Source organism: Silene latifolia, unplaced genomic scaffold (assembly GCF_048544455.1).
Source record: "Silene latifolia isolate original U9 population unplaced genomic scaffold, ASM4854445v1 scaffold_75, whole genome shotgun sequence".
Classification (NCBI taxonomy): domain Eukaryota; kingdom Viridiplantae; phylum Streptophyta; class Magnoliopsida; order Caryophyllales; family Caryophyllaceae; genus Silene; species Silene latifolia.
In genome coordinates, this window is record NW_027413661.1 from 4,185,791 (window position 1) to 4,208,610 (window position 22,820).

Below are 22,820 nucleotides of genomic sequence, written 5' to 3' on the forward strand. Positions count from 1 at the left end.
ATATGGTTACAAAAAGTTAGTAAATGGTAACATTTACTAAAATATCGTGATAAATACACCAGTAAAATTTAATGGACAAAAGAAACTGAAAAGGAACTATAAAATGTGAATTTTTTTTGGTGTTTAGGAATGGAGGAATGAAAAAAAAATAAAGAGGATAAGGAATTAAAGATGGTGTTTCTATGTTGAAAATGAAATAAATAGTTGATGAAATTAATAAGTCACATTTATTTAATATTTTAATACTAAATGTCCAATCATTGTACTATATAGTCACATCTTCTTTTACCCTACATCTTTTCTTTTGCAGCCTACAAATAGATGGGGCATGGGTCTACTTTACCCATATCATACAATATGATATATACTTGACCCGTCTTACACTTAAGACGGATACCATCCGTCTTAAGGAAGACTTATTGATCCAAATAATATTGGATGGCCCGTGACGCGGTGACCCCTGATTTTACAAATCTTTAATTTCCAACCCTTGATTGTAGAACTGTTTAATACCAAAACCCAAAAGATTTTATTTTGTTGAAGAAAGCACAATATTCCAAGATTCTATATATGCGACGAAACGATCTCGCATCCCATATTATTCTCTCCATATGGATATATACCGTATGTCTTCTTCAACGCCTCCCATTTTCCTCATCCCTATCTTTTTATTCTCATGTTATTATAACCCAAATAATTAAAATTAAAATTAAAAAAAATGGTGTATTGTTTGCCGGAACTTAGCTTAGATTTAAGTCCACCATCGGTTAATTCTGATGATCAATATAATAAGTTTAATCACTTTATTAATGGACTTGAAGATGAACTCAAAAAGATCCAAGCATTTCAGCGTGAACTTCCTCTTTCTTTTTCTCTACTTAATGATGGTTCGTTTAATTAATTACTGTTTTTTTGTTTTTTTTTTTAATTTGTTGATTAAGTTTTGTACATGGGTTTTATTAACGGAGGAGGGTTTAATGTTGTTGCAGCGATTGGAAAGTTGAAGAAGATGGAGAAGAAAGGAGAGGAGAGACGGGTACAGCTGAAGGATAAATTTGGTGAGATGAAGGACTGGATGAGCTCTGCTCAGCTTTGGGCTCCGGTAATTACTTATTCTAAATTTCTACTCTTATAATATGAGACGGTCGGGTTGCTATTACGATTGCTGGTATCTGTTTCATTATTATAGTGCTGTAACCATCCCGTCATACTTAATTGTATGTGATCGGAAGGAATTGTATACGACAGGTTTACATTAAAAATAATTGTTGATCACCTAGTAAAATTGTATGTGATCGGAAGGAATTGTATACGACAGGTTTACATTAAAAATAATTGTTGATCACCTAGTAAAATTCACCTAATTGTGAGAGGACCGTCTTGATCAAATTCTTAAGGTGATGGTTGGGGATGCCTGAGTCCCCAGGTACATGTAATTATACTATATACAAACAAAGTATGATGTTTTCGTATAAATTACTGGTAATTACTTTTATTATCTCCTGTATGCTTTTTTGGTTGATGCAACTTTTGTGTGTTTCTGGTGTATAAATCAATAATTCTATATAACAGAGAAATCAAGAGGAGGAAGGTAGCCGGAAAGCGGAAGATGATGACAAAGCTCCCACATTATCGCTAGCGACTCCGGCAGTGGGTAGACCAGCTTATAATTATATGGTTGTTCAACCTGTTTCGGAGGATAGAACCGGAAGACCAGAGCCTAGACCCGCATGTCACACTGCAGAGAGGAAACAAAGACGGAGCTGGTCGCCGGAGCTTCATTGTCGGTTTATTGATGCCCTTGAAAAGCTTGGTGGTTCCCAAGGTTTGTTGCTGCAACTTTGCTCAATTTTGCTACATGTTAGATGAATTTAATTTAATTGTAAAGTAGCCGTCATTTGGTGCAATTTCCAACCCAATTTTTACTATGGTCTGTTTTAAAATACTCTATTTGTGTTCTTAATTGCGTTCATCGTAACCCAGTCATATGTTGTTATTTTTGTCCTCCCTCTGATTCTTAAGAATTGCCCAATTTAATTAAAATACTCCTCATAAACTTTTAAAAATCGAGCAATTCTAAAGAACTCGTAGCTAGTACTAGCTAGATAGATACTCTGTAAAACATTGTCGTCAAGTTATCATAAAAAAAGATTGCTATTGTCGTAAAGCTAGTGAAATAATGTTTGAATATTGGTGTGCATTAGAGTGAATGTGAAATTGTGAATTAAGAAACGAAGAGTAATGGTGAGTATAATTCCCTTGGAGTGGGAATAAACCAAGAGATATTGTATTTTATTTGCATGATTATGATATAGTAAACATATGTAATCAACAATCTTTATACCTAAAGGCTTATGATTTGTCTGCTTGTTTTGATGGAGAAATCTTTGATGACCAATTCTCTAAAACACATCTTACTTAACAATTATTATAATACTCTAAATGGGTTGAATAATATGAACTTTTCAGCAATATAATCTTATCTTCAATTTTGGACGTCTCTCTTATCTAATTTGTGTAGTAGAGATTAGAATTGGGATAACCATAAGTTTTGTCATTTTCTGGTATCTTGCAATGTTAGAATTCCTAATTTCAGGATCTTTGAAAATTGTGATTATATGTTGTATTAAGCAATGTAATCAATCATGCAACTAATTTAGTGTTTCTTTACACATCTGGATCAAATGATCAAAAGAGGAAGTAGATAAAGTTTACTGGGGTTGTATTGCTCTTCAGTTAATCATTTGTGGGCAATCACAAAAGGTCTTTCTTAAAATTTTAAGACGAGTCAAATAGCTAGATACCAAAGGACATGACATGTTGTAGAGGAAATGCCAAAAAAGCTGTCCTTGTTATCGCCATATATGTGCTAGTATTTGGATCCGTTTTATAAATAAAATGGTCTTAAGGAAAACCCACTAGTACTCCCTCCGTCCCGGTCATTTGTTGTCCTTTTCTATTTTGGGGTGTCTCAGTCATTTGTTGTCCTTTCTATTTTAAGAATGAACTTGATGAGTAAATTGATCATTCACACTCAATTTGTTCCACATGTCATTTAGCTATTGGCTCTCTCCTCTTTCCTTGGTCTTTGTGCCAAAACCAAAGGACAACAAATGACCGGGACGGAGGGAGTATTATTTATTGAAGTAGTTGAGATATGATGGAAATCTAGCATTAGCATTAATTATTTCAATGATGATTAGTGTTTGATTAGTTGTTGAAATGGGTTGGTTTTGCAGTGGCCACACCTAAACAGATAAGAGACCTAATGCAAGTGGATGGTCTTACAAATGATGAGGTTAAAAGCCATTTACAGGTCAGTATCATGCTGCTACTCCTGCTATTCTAGCTTACATCCTTTTCTTTTGGTTGTCATGGTTCTTTTAATCGCAAATTCTCATTGTACGACATACGGAGTACTACGGTTTTAAAGAGTAACGGTTGTCTAACTACTAGTCCACTCAATTGTGGTTAATAAATCTCATTGGACTTTCTTATTTTTTGATGAAATATTGAATACTCGGACTTAACTATTGACTGAGAGAAAGGAGTATAACTTCACATTTTTCTTGCCAAATAAACTAAGGACTAACGGAGTAGTTAACTGCGGAAAATTATATGTGGAGAGAAGAAAGGATGTCATGCATGCTTTGCTGCCTGTTATCTTGAAGCACAGAACTTGTTTTGGTCGGTAAGGCCATGAGATGGATAGTTCCCTATAATGTTTGCTTGAGTGTAATGAGAGACGTGTCCTTGCCATTGTTCACAATTTGCTTGTGAACATTTGGAAACTTGCTTTTTAACCTCTATTTGGCTTGGTTTGTTGGAGTTCATCAATTCAAGATGGTGTTGTCGTAGATTTTGCGCGGTCTAATGACATGTTACTGTTGAACTTCATTGTACCGTGTAAATGTGAAATATAAACATATCATGTAATGCTACTCATGATCATCAATAACTTTACCATTGATCATTTAACAAGGATTTTACCTTCTCCAATAAATGTCTAAATAGGAAACCAATCATAAAAGTTCAATGTCTGGTGCAGAAATATAGGCTCCATGTGCGAAAGGTACCTACTCATTCATCAGTCGGTCAAAAGATGGGTAGAGATAAGCCTGAATTGGGCCACTCAAACTCGGAAATGCATAAATCACGTTCCCCAGAAAGCCCATTAAACTTCGACATATCCAGGAAGCGCAACTCCTCAAGCATGGAAGAAGATGACGAGAAGTCTGATGGGCATAGCAACATATGTAGGCGAATGAGAAGGGTGACCTATTGCTGAACGGTAAATTAGCACGCTTTTCTGCGACATGTAATAACAAATGTACTTGTATTTGCATACAATAGCGTATGCCAACATAGTATCAGTATCAGTATACTGTACTCGCTAACATTTGTCCACTGACCACAGGCCATTTGAGGCATCAATCTTTCTGGTAGAGGCTCTTCACATTTTTGCGGCATATCATCTTATTTTATAATTCCAGCTGTTTATTTGGATATGAATATAGGGTAGTCGAATATAAAATGTATAGTTGTGGACACGCAACACTGGCTTGACCTTCAATTTCAACTCGAAGCGAGGTATCGAATCGGAATTAAGATTTAGAGGAGTCGCCACCAAATTTTAACTCGAATCGGAATTAAGATTGAGAGGAGTCAGGACTAAATTTTAAGGAAATTTGGAATCGTTCAAATCCACATTACACTCTTGATCGTGAGATAGGGCGTTTTGTTTTTTTTTTCTTGTGTTTCTTTGCTTCTCTATGCAGGTACAAACGATGAGTAACACGCGGGAGTTAAACCCAAAAGATAAGGTGCCGATTGTGAGCCGCGAAGGGTGTGGGTAAACGACGTTTGAATGGGAGGATGAGAATAATGTGACTAAACCTGTCAAACGGGTCGGGTCCTGGGTCGGGTCAGAATACGAGTCAAGAAATAATTTATAACGTCTTTCTTAAATGATTTTTTTAATTAAATTTTTTTTTTTTAAAAATGTAAGACATTTAAAATTAATAATTTAATCATATTCAATGTTTACATTAATTATATTGACTTAATTATTAAAATAAAGTTTTTTTAATAATTATTTTAGTATAAAATATTATAAAAGTTATTAAAAATTGACTTTTCAGTTGTGTTTGTAATTTTAAATAATAATAAAAAATTTAACTATTTATTCAAATATGATATATTAATATTAATATTTTAATAAAATTCTTGATTTACCTTTGACCCAACGGGTCGGGTCTCGACCTAAAATAACGGTTCATTTTGGGTTCGGGTAAAACGGATCGCGGGTAAAAAAAACCAGGTTTGTAACCCTAAAGAAACGGGTCGGGCGGGTCGGGTCAAATTTTGACAGGTCTAGATGTGACTGATGGCAAATCTATGCTTGTCGGGAAATTGTGGGTATCCAGGGCAATTAATGTCAAAGCGACAATAAATACGATGATTTGGTTATGAAATCCGTCTAAGTCAATTCTTGGAAACGTGGTGGATGCAAAGGATAAAACCATTGCATTTTGGTTCGATTTGGAACGAGCCAAGGCGAGGGCACTAGAAGGACAACCTTGGCATTGCGAGAAGTTCGTTTGGTTCTTTAACGAATCAAATCGTTCAGAAAAAGTCACTGATGTACCTCTCTATCATTTTAGGATTTGGTCGAGAGTTTATGTGTAATACCCGGATATTTAGAGACTGATAAATGAACCTTGGGATGCGTGAGAGGACCTTTAGGCTTGACGGAATCTACTCACGAGTGAGACATGGCTGTACAGTGGACCTAGTGTGAGCTATACTAGGCCTAGTGAGGGTATAGTGGACCGTGTAGGGGCTGTAGTAGACCGAGTAGGTTCCACACGACCGAGTGCCTCTTTCTCGACCCAGGCTTGACCGACTGACCTGTCTTAGGACTCGCCTGCACATGTTTTACCGAGTAATGGACTTATACCCCACATTTTATGTTTGTGTCATTCACCATGCGTCTAGGCGAACACCTTACCCTCGTATGACTAGTGTCCTCATGAATTGTTTATGTCTAGCAATGTTATATGGCATTTCATCACCCTAAAGCGTTTAATTGGCAAATATTAATTTGACTAGAGTAACACAACAACAAAGTGATATAGTAATCTTGTGTAGCATGTGATAGTCACCATGATAATCTTGAACCTGTCCATGTTACATGATGGGTGCCATTTATATGTCTTTTAATGATTACTAAATGCATGATAGAGTATCGTAATCTTCGTCTAAACGGTAGCGTGCATGTTAAGCAAAATGTTATAGTGGATGGAGGAAACACGCGTGATCATTTGGTAGACTTGACGTGACATGCACATGGCACGATGAATATCAACAGAGGTTGTTGGAGTAATTGGGTCGTAATACGCAGTTACTTTGTAATTATCTTACGAAATAATACATTTTCGAATATGATATGAATTTTGTTGCATGTATATGTGTATGGTCATGAGAGTTGTGAGAGGACAATATCAAGAGTCGGGAATTACCTATGAGAATAGGGAGTTACAGAATGAGTTTGACCTCGTGTTTTGACTTGAGGAACCCATATGATAACATGAGATAGTTGATTGTATAGTCAAGGGAATGTGATTAATTCGAACATTTTTTTATTACGGACCCTGTCACATAGGTAATGAGAGTGAAATCATGGAAGTTGTTAGGGCCAAAATTACCGTATTTTGCCTGGGCTACGTGGCACGAGATAAGTGGGTAATTAATGAGCAATGTACATATAACGTACATGGGGAGTCGGACCCATGGACCGAGCCAGGGAGGCAGGCCTGGAAGCAGAATAATTCGACAGCAGGTGAAGAAGAGTTCGACTTGGACTAAGATATTAATAAGATCCCGGGTAAGACAAGGAAATCCTAATTATTGTCATATTCTGAATAAGGAAAGTCCAAGTTATTACCAAACTCTACCTTGAGGATGTAACACCCCGGATTTTATAATAATATTTTATTATAAAAGTATTTTATTAAATTAATTATTTCGATATTTATTAATGTATTTTGGGAATATTTATATTTATCGTCTTCGTTCTCTATTTTATTATTTCTCATTTTAATTTACTTTTGGAAGGGTTAAAATGTCCGGGCACGATTTGACTATTTTAATTTAATAATTTCTTTTCTTATTTAAGCTCTCCTAGCGTTTTAATAATACCCAATTGGTTTTGTAATCAGATAATTCATTGTATGAGCTAATGAACCCGAAGCCCATTAGATAATCCTCTTATAAATAAATTTAAGCTAGGAAGCAACTAGGTCAAACCAAATGTTTTGTTTTCACTACACTAAGCCGCACGCCTCTTCCTCTATTTCTCTCTTTTTATTTCTCTTTTCTCCCTTTGACTCCGTTGTTGAATATCTTTCCTTCTTCCAAATTCAAAAGAAAATTATATTTTCACAATCCTTGCTCTTACCTTTACAATAATTTATTCTCCAAATATTTTTATGAGAATTATTTGTATGGACCTTTAGACCTACCTTTAAGGTCTCTTATTTAATAGGTAAAGAAGAAGAAAAGTCTTTTATGGTATTTTCATGGATTTGGATTCGTGCGTCTTTGATGTCGGTTTTGGGGACGTTGATACGTGTTGGACGCAAGGATTTGTTGGTCATGTATTTCATGGACTTTTCATTCTTATTTCGCATCATTAATTGCTAAAAACGTAACTAGGTGTTTTCCTTTAATTGTATTTATGCCAATTAATGTAATTAATGTTATTTAATGATTGATTTGTATGATTAGTATATGTTTTGATTGTTTATTATCATGTTAATTATGCTTTCGCATGTTTGTATATGATTTAATGTTTTAATTATGTCTCTTATATTGTTTACATGTTTATTATGGGTGTCATGAGCGCAATTAGGGTTTACGAATCAAACCCTAGTGGTAGCATGATAGGCGGCCAAGGGTTCTCTCAAAGTTATAGCTAAGGCTAGTATAACTTTGATCATGATTCAAGTGTTATAGCTACAGTTAATACAACTTTGGGTAGTTACTCTAGTTATGGATGAAACATGTATAACCTTGGAAATATAAATCAAGGTTATAGCTGAATCTACTATAACATTGGATACGAGTTAAGGTTATAGCTGAAACTAACATACCCTGAGATTTATGGCTCAAGGTTATAGTTGGAACTAGTATAACTTTGACTTACGTGCCAAGGTTATGGTTGAGGTAAGTATAACTTCAAGTTATATATGTTGAAGTTATGGTCGAGGTTACTATAACCTCGCATCCAGAGTTCATGTTATGGTTAGGGTTACTATAACATTGAATGGTTAAATATTAAAGTTATAAATGAAGTTACTATAACATTGGTTGCTTATACTTGTTCACATGTTGTGTTGTGTTCAGTTATTATAGGACGTACTGTTTGCATATATCTTTGGTTACTCTTGTTCATATGATAAATAGGATGGTCTGTTATATTATCCTATGAGTTGAGTCGTGATATTGTTCACGCATGTTAGTATAGTCAGTTATACCATGCATTTGTTTGTTGGCTGGTTTGAATAGATGACGGTAGTATCAGTTATATACTATCGGAATGAACCAACGCCACCCGTTGATGCGGGATTTGTTTTGGTCTGTGTTCGGGGGTGGCCAGAGGCAGTGGTTATATGCTCTAGGTCCCGAGTGTCGTTCGGTTTGCACCGAGAGTCTGGCCAGGTCTTAGACATATAGGCAGTGGTTATACGCTATACATAGTACCGTGGAGGCAGTGGTTATACGCTCCACACCGTTGCAGGCAGTGGTTATATGCTCCGTCAGCTAGAGGCAGTGGTTATACGCTCTGGCAAGTTAGAGGCAGTGATTATACGCTCTAACGGGCGTTTGCTCTATTCGCTATGCTTTGTTGCTAGCTTTATGCCTTCTGTTGCTGTGGATTGTGTGTCACCATGTTTGCTATGCTTTAATGCTAGCTTTGTGCCTTAGGATGTTTTGGGTCGTTTGTTGCTACTAGTCTTGTAACTATTCATGGTCTAGTGGTATCATATGGTCTAGGTTTGCATGTTTGCATCCGTTTAAGATTAGTTAAGTCATGGTAAGCTATGTTGGGTTTTCATGAGTATAGATGGTCTCGCATGTTTACTGGTTTTACATTTCAGTTGTTAATGATTGTTAGTTATATTCAATTGTTGTAAACATAACTAGGAGAGCAACTAGTTACTCCCGACTGATTGTCGACCCCCATTCTCAGGTTGTTCAGATGTTGCTGACCGGTTGATGCTTGCTTGGGAAATGTGCGAAGCGAGCTTAATAATAATATAGGAGTTTGCTTTATGTTTTAAGAACCTTTGAATAATGTATTAGTTGTTTTGGTTTAGTAGCGAACCGGATTGGTCAGGTGTTTCCGCCACCTTGACCCTTTTATCAGTACTATACTCTGATATTTCTTTTATATAAGTTTTTCCTTTGTTTAATAATCCGGGTTGTTACAGTTGGTATCAGAGCGAACATGCTCCCAACTCTCGCGTAGTTAATGACTAAAATAAATTGACTTAGTAAATGAGTGAGAGTAAATGGGGTAGAAACAATTAAGGACTTGTTTGTTTATATCTTATTGTTTCTCATCGTTATTTATTGTATTACATGTGTTGTTATTGCACTTGTTTATTTATACCTTAATTAATGTTTCGTATAATTATTAATTGTATTACATGTTTTGTTCATGTATTTATTTGTTTATGTCTTAATGTTTATCATTATTAACTGTATTAAATGTATAGTTTATATATTGTGTTGTTTATGACTTGATGTTTTGTTTCGTCATTAATTGTATAAAGTGTTGTTCATGTATGACTTTTTCGAGCATGTTTTGTTGATTCTAAAGACGGTCAATTTTGAAAATCTCCTTTGCATATTACGTGTCGTGCATTTTGGTTATATGTCGGTCAAAACTTTTGATCCTTTGATAACCCGAGCTTTACTCTTATCGTACTTTCATCCTTTTGGATCATTTGATGGTGATGTCCTTGTTTGAGGCGATTTCGAGGTTGATCTTCTTGTGGTTTCTTGAGGCAACAAGTTAGGATTGATGGTAATTATTGGGATGTTCAAGTGTGAAAGAAAAGAGCGTTTATTATTATTATTATTATTATTATTATTATTATTATTATTATTATTATTATTATTATTATTATTATTATTATTATTATTATTATTATTATTATTATTATTATTATTATTATTATTATTATTACTATTATTATTATTATTATTATTATTATTATTATTATTATTATTACTATTATTATTATTATTATTATTATTATTATTATTATTATTATTATTATTATTATTATTATTATTATTATTATTATTATTATTATTATTATTATTATGGTAACGAAGGAGTTTACTTTGTGATTAGAGGTTTTTGAGATGAAGTTTACTTTGGGAATAGATGTTGTTTTGACGATGAATTATTTGGGATTATAGGTGTTATGTTCTTTTATATATTTGAGGAAATCCTTATTGACGATAGAGGGTGGTGTTATGAGGCAAAAGATGCATGATTGTGGTTTCATAGTTTTGCAAGAAGTGAGGGACATAATGAGTGGATTTATCTTGTGGTTATATTTGGGAATATTGAGGCTTATCCTCTTAATAGGTCGAATTATTGAGTTCTGCCACGTGCTAAGGGAAAGGTTATGTGAGATATTTATGGATCGAGAAAAAAATGCTTGAAATGAATTGAATGTTATTGTGGACTTAGATTAAGCACGTTGGGAATTTTGGAGACTATACTCGTTTGTAATTGGAATACCATATTTGAGGAGTAAGAATTATTAATGGCAATTAGTGAGTTATGAAAGATTTTTTGATTTATCCGTTGAGGAGTTATTTACTTATCGTACCTTTTAAAAGATTGATTGAAATGAGTGAACTGTATTTATGGACTTGTGAGACATTTATCTTAAAGTGTTCAAGTGTTGCCTTAGTGAATGACCGTGTTGACGATGATTCTAATGTATCGTGGTGTTCATCTTTTGTGGATTATAGAGATTACTATGGATGGATTTGTTAAGTGTGATTAAATGAGGTTCTTGAGAATGGAAGGACATGAGAGTTGGATGTCTTGAGAGTTTAAGATCTTGAGAGTTGAAGATCTTGAGAGTTAAAGGTTTTGAGATCAGTTGATGAAATGAGGAATGTAGTGATTGTGAAGGGGCAATTATATAGAGATTTGTTGGTTTTGGAGATATGATGAGAGGATGTTACGAGACGTTGTTACCTTGAGTGATGATTGTACGATATTTGTAAGACCTTGGTTATCGTGCTTTATTTATTTTATCTTAAAGTGTCGTCTTCGCATAAATAAACTAGTTTTTGGAGTCGTCTATCTTTGTCATCCTTGCACGTGTTAACCATACCTCTTCTATTTGAGCCTTCGGACCAACAGTTTCTTTTATCTTTGTCCTCTATCTGTTTCATCTATTGTTGCTCTCTATTTGTTCTTTATTTCAACTCTAGTTCCTTCTTCTTTGAACTATTGAAAATACCCTTTTCACATTTATTTCTCCCTAAGCTTTTACTTCCGAAAGGAATGTGTTCTTTTGCCTTGTGGTATTGCCGAAAATGTTTTGTTTGGTTTGCAAGTTATTTATTCTTTCATGGTAACTTGAAAATGTTTGAAATCTATTTAGAGCTACTTGTGATCATCTCGTAGTGGGAGCTTGGATCCTTTGGCGAGTGATGTAGATACTTTGAGTTTGATATTTGGTTATTTGAGGTTGAGAACATAGTGACATAGTTGTATACGAGTGTGAATTGAGATAACATATAGAGCTTTGGAGAAGGAGTATTAAAAGTGTTGTATTGAGCTCTGAAATCTAAAGATGCTTTACCTTAAGGGTACATAGATGTTTGTTTGTTCTATCTGGGGCTAAACATGTTTCATTTAAGAGTATGAGTGTTTAATTAAAAGGACATAGATTTATACAGTCTTGTGGTGGTTTTGTGATGTTGAGATAATATTCATGGATAGTAAACTGTGATTAGAAATTGAGGATATAAGCTTTATCATTATATGGACATGGATGATATGGCTTGTAGGGTGATACTATTTTTATGCTTTGATAGAAATGCGTTATTGATGGCAAGTGGTTTGTGGTACAATAGGTACTAGCTTAATATATGGTGTATGATTGTTGGTGCATAGTAATGCCGTGATCATGAGTGCTCAAAGGAAATGATTGGGTCTTGCGAGTGCGACTAATGATGTTGGGGTGAGATTGAGGTTGGATAGGATTTTGACAGTCTAGTCAGAGTTTGAGGTTTGAGATTGATGACTTTAGATACTAATGTATATCAAGAACTATCGAATTTTATGGTAAAGTCTTTAGAGCTTAAGAGGTTGTATATGGAAGTAAGCCCTACCAACATGAGGAAATTATGGTAGCAATAATTTTAATGACACTCATGAAAGGAAGAGTTTTCTCATTCGAAAGATTTTCCTTGTTTAAAGATAATCTATTTTGAGGTTTGGTCAATGCCAGATCTTGTGGTGAATGATGAGCTGGAATTAAAGTGGTTGTTGAAAGTTATCTGACTTGGAGTAATAGTAATAAGTTCTCACGAAGTATGAGAGAGCATATATGTTTGGAATGATGGTTAATGGTAGTAGGATGAGTGTTTCAAATATGAGGACTAGATGTTAGCTTAATGATCATTTTGGATTGAGATGATATGAGTTAGCGTGATCTTTGATGGTATGAGTTTGATGTAACTTTTGGGATTGTAGAGTGTGTGAAGATGATAATAACATTGAGGATTTGGATATCTTTTTCTTTCGTTTGAGTTTGGATATGGATCAGAGTGCGCAGCGGTTAGGATTCCGAGATGACCTTTGTTGATGATCACTTGTAATTCTTACCTTCTTTTGATCTTGTCTTTGAATTTCAAGTTTCGAGGACGAAACTTCTTTTTAGGGGTTGGATTGTAACACCCCGTATTTTATAATAATATTTTATTATAAAAGTATTTTATTAAATTAATTATTTCGATATTTGTTAATGTAGTTTGGAAATATTTATATTTATCGTCTTCGTTCTCTATTTTATTATTTCTCATTATAATTTACTTTTGGAAGGGTTAAAATGTCCGGGCACGATTTGACTATTTTAATTTAATAATTTCTTTTCTTATTTAAGCTCTCCTAGCGTTTTAATAATATCCAATTGGTTTTGTAATCAGATAATCCATTGTATGAGCTAATGGACCCAAAGCCCATTAGATAATCCTCTTATAAATAAATTTAACCTAGCAAGCAACTAGGTCAAACCAAATGTTTTGTTTTCACTACACTAAGCCGCACGCCGCACGCCTCTTCCTCTATTTCTCTCTTTTGTTCTCTTTTCTCCCTTTGTCTCCATTGTTGAATATCTTTCCTTCTTCCAAATTCAAAAGAAAATTATATTTTCACAATCCTTGCTCTTATCTTTACAATAATTTATTCTCCAAATATTTTTATGAGAATTATTTGTATGGACCTTTAGACCTACCTTTAAGGTCTCTTATTTAATAGGTAAAGAAGAAGAAAAGTCTTTTATGGTATTTTCATGGATTTGGATTCGTGCGTCTTTGATGTCGGTTTTGGGGACGTTGACACGTGTTGGACGCAAGGATTTGTTGGTCATGTATTTCATGGAGTTTTCATTCTCATTTCGCATAATTAATTGCTAAAAACAAAACTAGGTGTTTTCCTTTAATTGTGTTTATGCAAATTAATGTAATTAATGTGATTTAATGATTGATTTATATGATTAGTACATGTTTTGATTGTTTATTATCATGTTAATTATGTTTTCGCAGGTTTGTATATGATTTAGTGTTTTAATTATGTCTCGTATATTGTTTACATGTTTATTATGGGTGTCATGGGTGCAATTAGGGTTTACGAATCAAACCCTAGTGGCGGCATGATAGGCGACCAAGGGTTCTCTCATAGTTATAGCTAAGGCTAGTATAACTTTGATGATGATTCAAGTGTTATAGGTAAAGTTAATACAACTTTGGGTAGTTACTCTAGTTATGGATGAAACAGGTATAACCTTGGAAATATAAATCAAGGTTATAGCTGAATCTACTATAACATTGGATACGAGTTAAGGTTATCGTTGAAACAAACATACTCTGAGATTTATGGCTCAAGGTTATAGTTGGAACTAGTATAACTTTGAGTTACGTGCCAAGGTTATGGTTGAGGTAAGTATAACTTCAAGTTATATATGTTGAAGTTATGGTTAAAATAATGCTCAAAAATAAAATATTTTTCATTTTGGGTCGGTTTTGAAACTATTTGTCGAAATGGTGTCCACGTAGGCTCGGGTTTTCAAAACCTAAAACACGGAACGAACACGCCATTAACAATGGCGTGTTTAATATAATTTTTCGAAAAAAAAAAAAATTAAAGTTAGGACACGCCATTGGCACTGGCGTGTCTTTGGGTTTCATAAATCATGTACTCTACTGCTAGTGCTACCCATTCTACAGTACTTCACCTGCTAATTTCTCAATAGCCCTTCTGCCTTTTCATTGTCTACCCACAACAATCAATCAACATCACTCCTCTAATTCCATTATATCATCTCCGTCATCTCCCAATCATGTAAACCACCATAAGCATTCCAAAGAAATCGCCTGAACAATTAAGTTATCACCATTTTTTAGCCTTAGCACCACCCACCACCTTCACCATAACCATGGTCAATCGCACCCCACAAATTGACGCAACCTCCATTATCCGGATAGGTATTCCTCGTCGTCGCCACCGCTCCTCAACAATTCATCAATTAGATCTGCATATATAGCAGCGTTGGTACTTGGTAGTGATTCGTAATCGGAAAGTATGATGTATGGTTCGGTGATGCGTAAATCAAATAGGAGTCGTGGTGAGGTTGTGCCGGTGAGGTGGTGCTTGTGGTGGTGCTCGCGGATGATGATGATGATGGCTATTTAATAAAGGAAGAAATTGAGCACGAAACTGTGAAATATGAAGAAAAAAGGCAGGAATTTATTTGGTTGACATACACGCCATATCTAATGGCGGGTCTCCAATTTTTTTTTTTTTTTTTAATTATTAGTTTGACAGTAAACACGCCATTGTTAATGGCGTGTCTATCCCGTGTTCCAGGTTTGGAAAACCCGAGTCTACGTAGACACTATTTTGACAAATAGTTTCAAAACCGACCCAAAACGATAAATATTTTATTTTTCAGCATTATTTTAAAAACCGACTCCGGTTACTATAACCTCGCATCCAGAGTTCATGTTATGGTTAGGGTTACTATAACATTTAATGGTTAAATATTAAAGTTATAGTTGAAGTTACTATAACATTGGTTGCTTATACTTGTTCACATGTTGTGTTGTGTTCAGTTATTATAGGACGTAGTGTTTGCATATATCTTTGGTTACTCTTGTTCATATAATAAATAGGATGGTCAGTTATACTATCCTATGAGTTGAGTCGTGATGTTGTTCACGCATCTTAGTATAATCAGTTATACCGTGCATTTGTTTGTTGGATGGTTTGAATAGATGACGGTAGTATCAGTTATATACTATCGGAATGAACCAACGCCACCCATTGATGCGGAATTTGTTTTGGTCTGTGTTCGGGGGTGGCCAGAGGCAGTGGTTATACGCTCTGTGTCCCGAGTGTCATTCAGTTTGCACCGGGAGTCTGGCCAGGTCTTAGACATATAGGCAGTGGTTATATGCTATACATAGTACCGTGGAGACAGTGGTTATACGCTCCACACCGATGGAGGCAGTGGTTATACGCTCTGGCAAGTTAGAGGCAGTGGTTATACGCTCTAACGGGCGTTCGCTCTATTCGCTATGCTTTGTTGCTAGCTTTATGCCTTCTGTTGCTGTGGATTATGTGTCACCATGTTTGCTATGCTTTAATGCTTGCTTTGTGCCTTAGGATGTTGTGGGCCATTTGTCGCTACTAGTCTTGTAAGTATTCATGGTCTAGTGGTATCATATGGTCTAGGTTTGCATGTTTGCATCCGTTTAAGATTAATTAAGTCATGGTAAGCTATGTTGGGTTTTCATGAGTATAGATGGTCTCGCATGTTTACTGGCTTTACATTTCAGTTGTTAATGATTGTTAGTTATATTCAATTGTTGTAAACATGACTAGGACAGCATCTAGTTACTCCTGACTGATTGTCGACCCCCATTCTCAGGTTGTTCAGATGTTGGTGACTGGTTGATGCTTGCTTGGGGAATGTGCGAAGCGAGCTTAATAATAAAATAGGAGTTTGCTTTATCTTTTAAGAACCTTTGAATAATGTATTTGTTGGAAATCATATTTTACATATTACATATTTTAGTTTAAAGTTTTAGTCATAAAACTTAAGGATCTTATGCATGCAAACTTAATAAAAGGAGATGAGGAAAAACGATTTCTCACAATCTAATTTTCGACCATTTTGGGCACAAGTGAAGTCTCCTACCTCACTTGTTCTTGATCTATCCATATGTTAGGATGATCCTCCAAAGACTTCAAGTATAGAAGCCACTCCTCTTGATTGCACCCAAGATTATCCCTTATCTCTACTAAATAAAATGTGCTAGATATTTTTTTAGTAGTTTACCTTAAAATTGATTACTAATACTCATATATTACATTAATAATATTAGTAATGTGATTGAACAAATTTAATCATCATTTCTCTAGTTTTTTTAGAGAAAGATGAACAATAATGTGAGAGAGAGGAAAGTTATGCATGTGTATGAATGAACATGCATGAGTTGAATAGGTAGAGAACAAAATCTCTAGTATATTGAAGGGGGTCACGGTTTTGGGAGGTTGGGAGACCAATATATGGTCCTTCCCTTTTCCCTTTTGTTCTTATCAAAACCTTAGACATGTAAGGCTAGGTAAGTAGTGTTATGATGATGTTTGTTTTAGCTTATTAAAATAAAACACCACCATCCACCAACCTTCTTCATTTCGGTCCATTTACTTAAAATGGACTACTATTTTATTTTTGTCAATTTGTCACTTGTCACACAATATGTCACATGTAGTATGATACATGTTATTAATTAATTTAATGCATATTAATCACATAAATATCATTTTATGAATTAATTAAATTACATACAACAAATTGACTAGTAATACTTGATCACATAAATAAAATGGGTCATTTAATTATAATTCACAACATCTTGTAATTATAATTAACCATTAATTCTCATCTCTATCGTTTCACAAACAATAAACAATTTTAGTAATAAAATATTTCAATTACTAAAATAAATCTTATTTAATCCCATTATAATAAGATATCAATATTCTCTCTCACAAATTGAATTATTCAATTTTAAGGAATTGATTAACTTGTATCGTCATACAATTAATCAATTTTACAGATTAGGGCATCATCCTTTAGGTGTGACCTTAAGGGATCAGCCCGACCACCACCGTCCCGACATGATAACGTCAAATCGTAGCAAGCCAATCGCTACCGATTAATGTTGATCAGTTGACTATAAAATGAATCATCCCTTACGTATTCTTAAAAATGAGATTTAAACATGTGATCATCATGATCGACAATTGTGATCGCATTATTGTCGGGGACACTCCAACAGTATTAGTTGTTTTGGTTTAGTAGTGAACCGGATTGGTCATGTGTTTCCGCCACCTTGACCCTTTTATCAGTATTATACTCTGATATTTCTTTTATATAAGTTTTTCCGTTGTTTTATAATCCGGGTTGTTACAGAGGAACACGACAAATAAGTGGAGAACCCTAATAAACCCACTAGAGTTTATTCACTATTAATACAAGGAAGACAAACAAGAGAAGGGATCTATATTCACATACACACAGGAACACACACAACGGCTTACAACAAAGGGGAGGCAGGCAAGCAAGGAGCAACCACTCAACACCATACTTACGTATAACTTATAAACAATGGCCACAATCAATGACATCATTCCCTTCATCATCCAATAATTACCATGTGAAAACCACCACAGCCCAAGTTCCACGTAGTAATCCGTCAAATAGCCACTGACATCTGATTAATATTCCATCTGCCTCGCTTACTCACAAAACGGGTTATTTGTCGTCAGATCCGGACCGTTGTATATTGTATTTATGCTCCGATTATCATATAGTGGAATATTGGCAGGATTCCGACCCCCCCCCGCGGTTGTTTCCCACATTGGGTTTTCCGCGTCACCAAAATCTCTTGTGTCATTATTTCCTTATTTTTTCCTTTACTTTACTTACATCGTTACTCCGTCTTAATTACATACATATTCCGTCACAAATCACATATAATTTAACCCCCCGATACGAGGCTAAAAAGAGCGGTTACTTTAACCCTAAATTGGTAGAAATTTACCAAAACAGTTTGGCGCCCACCGTGGGGCATGGTGATCGATCTCTATAGCCAAGTTGTCATCAAGTCAATCTCCGGTGCCATGCCTACTAGCGAGCAAGATCTCCTCTCTATCCATGAAGTCATCCAAAAGCCAGCAGTAGATCTGCTTCCTGGGACCCTGGCCAGAAGCCAGCAGTAGATCTGCTCCTGGGACCCTCCCCGGAAGCCAGTAGCAGATCTGCTTCCTGAGATCCTCCGCGAGACGTCAGCAGTAGATATGCTTCCTGGGACCCTCCCGGAAGCCAGCACTAGATCTGCTTCTAGAGTTCCTCCAGAAGTTCCTCATCAGATCTACTCCCTGAAGTCCCACTAGAGTCCGGCAGCAGATCTGGTCCCCAAAGTTCCTTCAGAAGCCTGAGCCCGACAGCAGGTCTGGTTCTCGAAATTCCTATGGAATCCAGCAGTATATTTGCTCTCCGGAGCCGTTTATCTGCTCCCCAAAGCCGAAGATCTGGTCCCCGTTGTTCCCCAGAGTCCTCTAGCAGATCTGGTTCATGGAGTTTACCAGGGTCCTCCAGCAGATCTGGTCCCAGAATTCATCTAGATGCCGGCAGCAGAACTGCTCCCCAGAGTTCCTCTAGAGTCCTATAACAGATTTGGACGCCAGGGTCCCTCTAGCCTCTAGCTACCAGAGCAGGAATGGTCAGTGCACCAGAAACCGCCAGCGACGTACCAGCAACAAGTGTACCAGCAGGAGGCTGTTGAACCATATAGTATATATGTTTATGTTTTGATGATGTCAAGGTGCTTTATAATTTATATACTCGTTGCGCGTAATCGTTTGTTTAAGTCTTTTAGATTAGACTTATTTATTACATGCAATAAAGAAGAATTGTGATGGAAGTATATTGTGATCAAGCCTCAATTGAAGATCAAAACTATCTGAAGATTCATTCAAGTATTATGTGAAGACGAAGTTCGTCTAAAGATTAATCAAGCTTGGATGATGAAGTAGCCTATACTCGAAGATCTCCTATGAAGATTAGAATAGTATAGGTGATTGTCTCGTAATGATAACTACGATTGAATTTCTTAAATTGGTAAAGTTATAGCTTTGCAGCTATAACATTACTAGTAAAAGAGCTTAATGTTATAGCTCTCCTACTATAACATTGAGATGCTGAGTTTATTATACACGACATACATTGTTTCAAAATTGTTTTTGAAAATTGTTTAACGTTTATTTTAAATGTTTTAGTACAAGTATTTGTTAAATAAAGCCTGGTTTAGTGCGGTGTTTGGTTTTATTTTAAACATTAATTGGTAGTCTTTTGGATCAACTTATGAGTTGGACCACGCTACTAATTAGAGTTTTTATCTAGCCACTCCTAGGACCTAAATTCTAACCCAAATATTGAACAAGGGTTTGCACGAGTCACGAGGCATATGAGCCATGACATCTCGTGTAACCTAGGGTATACTTTGTAAAGATTTTATTCTGTAAGGAATATCTTTACATATCTTTTATATCTTGCTTGATATGGTTGTTTGTGGTAAAAGATATTCTTGTTATAAGAAATCTTATCGTATCTTAGAATTTATGGAAAAGATAATAATTGAATAAATTATATTCTATCTTTTGGAATATTCCTTATTATCTTTTAGGCTTTAAGGAAAGAAATAATAGAAGATATGATTTGTTTACATATCTCCTATTTCGGCCATTAGGGTTTCACGAAACCGAGTGTGCTTTGCCTTTTCCTTCCTATAAATACTTTGCTTTTGAAACATTTAAATTAGAGACCTTGAGCATAAAATTGATTTTATTTTTACAAAGCAAAACCGTGTATTTCAAGCAGAAAACCGATTTGCTATTTTTGAAAGATCGTGTGTTTTAAACTCGTATATTCATTTGTTAATTTATCGTTATAAGATAATAGTGCTCAATAGATTTCTTACTTGTTCATTAATGTGAACCTTTGCAAGAATCATTAGTCCTTTCTTATTAGCGTAAGTTAGTCACTCGAGTATTTAACGGTACTCATTGAGTTACAGCTAGAGTTAGTTGTACGAGTTGGGTTAGTAAATTTGTAATCCGTAGAAAGGTACTAAATTTATTAATCGAGAATAGTGGACGTAGGTTTCGACTTGTGAAACTGAACCACTTCAAAAATTGTGTGTCTCCTCTCTTTCATTTGTTTGTTTATTTTGTTTTACTTATTCATTAGTTGATTAGTTAAAGTTTAATCAATAAACTTTAAATAATCAATTATATTCATACAATCGAAAAAGCTTTAAAAAGTTTTAAATCCTCAATTCACCTCCCCTCTTGAGTATTTCGGATCGATAGACTCTTCAATTGGTATCAGAGCCTCGTGCTCTTGATTGCCTAACCGCAAAGAGGCTGATCTATCTTGTCCTTATTTATCTTATCGTTTTATATTCCGCTGCCTATCACGTGATAAATGGATTCCAAATATCTCAAGTGTCCCGTTTTTGATGGGAAGAATTATGGATTGTGGAAAAACATGATGACTCACTAAGTGAAAGGTTATAATTGGGAGTGCTGGAGGATTATCCAAAACGGACTGCACAAAATCTTGGTTGCATCCACTGAAGGCATGACCTATGAAAAGAAAGAAGAGGACTATGTCGAGGCCGACTACAAGAAGGCCGAAAAGAACTCAAAAGCAATAAGTCTTTTGCAAAACGGCATGACTTCTACAGAGTTCGATCAGTTTTCTTTGTGTTCTACGGCCAAGGAGATATGGGATGGGCTTGAACTAGCTTATGAAGGTACTTCCATTGTTAGGAAGCACCAAATAGATTTGCTAATGCAAAAAATATGAGCTATTCATTATGGAGCCTAATGAGTCCTTGGATAGTATGTCCGCAAGGTTTTCAAGCATTATAAACGAACTAAAAAACCTAGGTAGAAGGTTCAGTACTGAGGACATTGCTAGAAAGGTTCTTAGGAGCCTGACTAAAAAGTGGCGTGCCAAAGTCACAGCAATGGAGGAATCACGAGATCTTGAAAACCTCTCCTACCAAGAACTCATTGGTGCTCTCATGGCCCATGAAATTACTCTTAACAAAGATGACGCTGAACCTAGTAGAAATAAGAGTATGGCTTTTATAATACCTGTCCTTTTACGGACCCGTTGACCAACGTTGACCGACCTTGGGGGCATGTGTTAGCCTTAAGGATTGCGTGCAAGAGATGCCTTGTGTCAAGATAGACTTTGGGGATGAGTGGTACTCGATAGATTAGAGACTACTCGATCGACTAGCTTGGGTACTCGATCGAGTAGGAGCCGCTCGATCGAGTAAGTTAGTTACTCGACCGAGTAGCGTCTTTCCAGCGAGGTTTTATAATCGTGTTTTGTTAGAATCGCAAATCATTTCCGCCTCCTTCCTTCAAACCTAGATGTCGCCTCACCTCTTTCCCTTCACCTTAATTCCTTCCATGGGAGCCTTTGAGGATGCTTGTGCCTTGGGGATAGGTTGCTTGAGTCGGGTAGCGGTCTTGACGGCGATATACAATGCGTAGGTATGTCATCATCATCATCTTTGTCATTGTTATTCCTTATAGGATTGTGGTGGTAGTAATAGGCTGTTATGCTGTTTGTATAGGGGTTGCTTGCTTGGTTGATGTCATGTTTTTGATCTAGGAATTGCTACTGTTGGCTAAAGGTAGGTTCGCCAACTCAGTTTCTGTTGGTTGTCTAGTGTGATGGTTGTTGTATTGTTGTTGTGTTAGTGTGGTTGATTGTGTACGGTAATCGATTGGTGTGTGCTGTTTCATTGGTTGATTGTTGTGGTGCAGCTGTTTGTGATTGATTGCCTATGGTTCTCGAGGTGCGTACTCGGCTGAGTGGAGTCACTTGCGGGAGTGGCTTCATGCCCTAGTTTCGCCCTTCGTGGAACCCGCCGCGGGAGGGGATGTGCACATTAATGGGACAGGGTTATCACTCAGTATGATGAGCGAGGCTTAGATGGGAACGGCTGCGGTCCCCCACTGGCAGGGCTGGTCCAGTGGACAGTCGGTGACGGTGATTGCTTGGAGGAGATATGGTTTGTGTGTTTATTGTTGTTTCCGTATTGTTATGCCAGTGGTTGTTGTGTTTCTTCAGTTACTGACCTTGTGTGGTTGTTTCTTGTTTGTTTCTGTTGTGTCTGCCGTGATCCCTTATGGTGAGCAGTCAGTCTTAGCAGGTGTTGTCTTGGATGGTAGCTGGAGTCTTGGCGGGATGAGTCCTCACGAGTAATGACAGAAGTAGTTTATATAGTTTTGACGAGATGTATCTTTTGTATTAGTAGTTTGGTTATATCATTTGTAAAATAATTATAAATGTTCTTTTATCGACCTTTGGTGATTACTTTCCTCGGACAACCGAGATGGTGAT

General features: G+C 35.9%; 1 protein-coding gene across 1 annotated transcript; it reads left to right on the top strand.

Moving 5' to 3' along the window:
• The first annotated feature begins 566 nt into the window (after positions 1-566).
• On the top strand, positions 567-4,469 carry LOC141640253 (transcription factor HHO5-like). Its single transcript, XM_074449104.1, has 5 exons — positions 567-887; positions 990-1,102; positions 1,573-1,825; positions 3,240-3,316; positions 4,049-4,469. The coding sequence occupies exons 1-5, from the start codon at positions 719-721 to the stop codon at positions 4,286-4,288; spliced, it is 852 nt and encodes a 283-aa protein (XP_074305205.1). The 5' UTR covers positions 567-718; the 3' UTR covers positions 4,289-4,469.
• Positions 4,470-22,820: the final 18,351 nt, after the last annotated feature.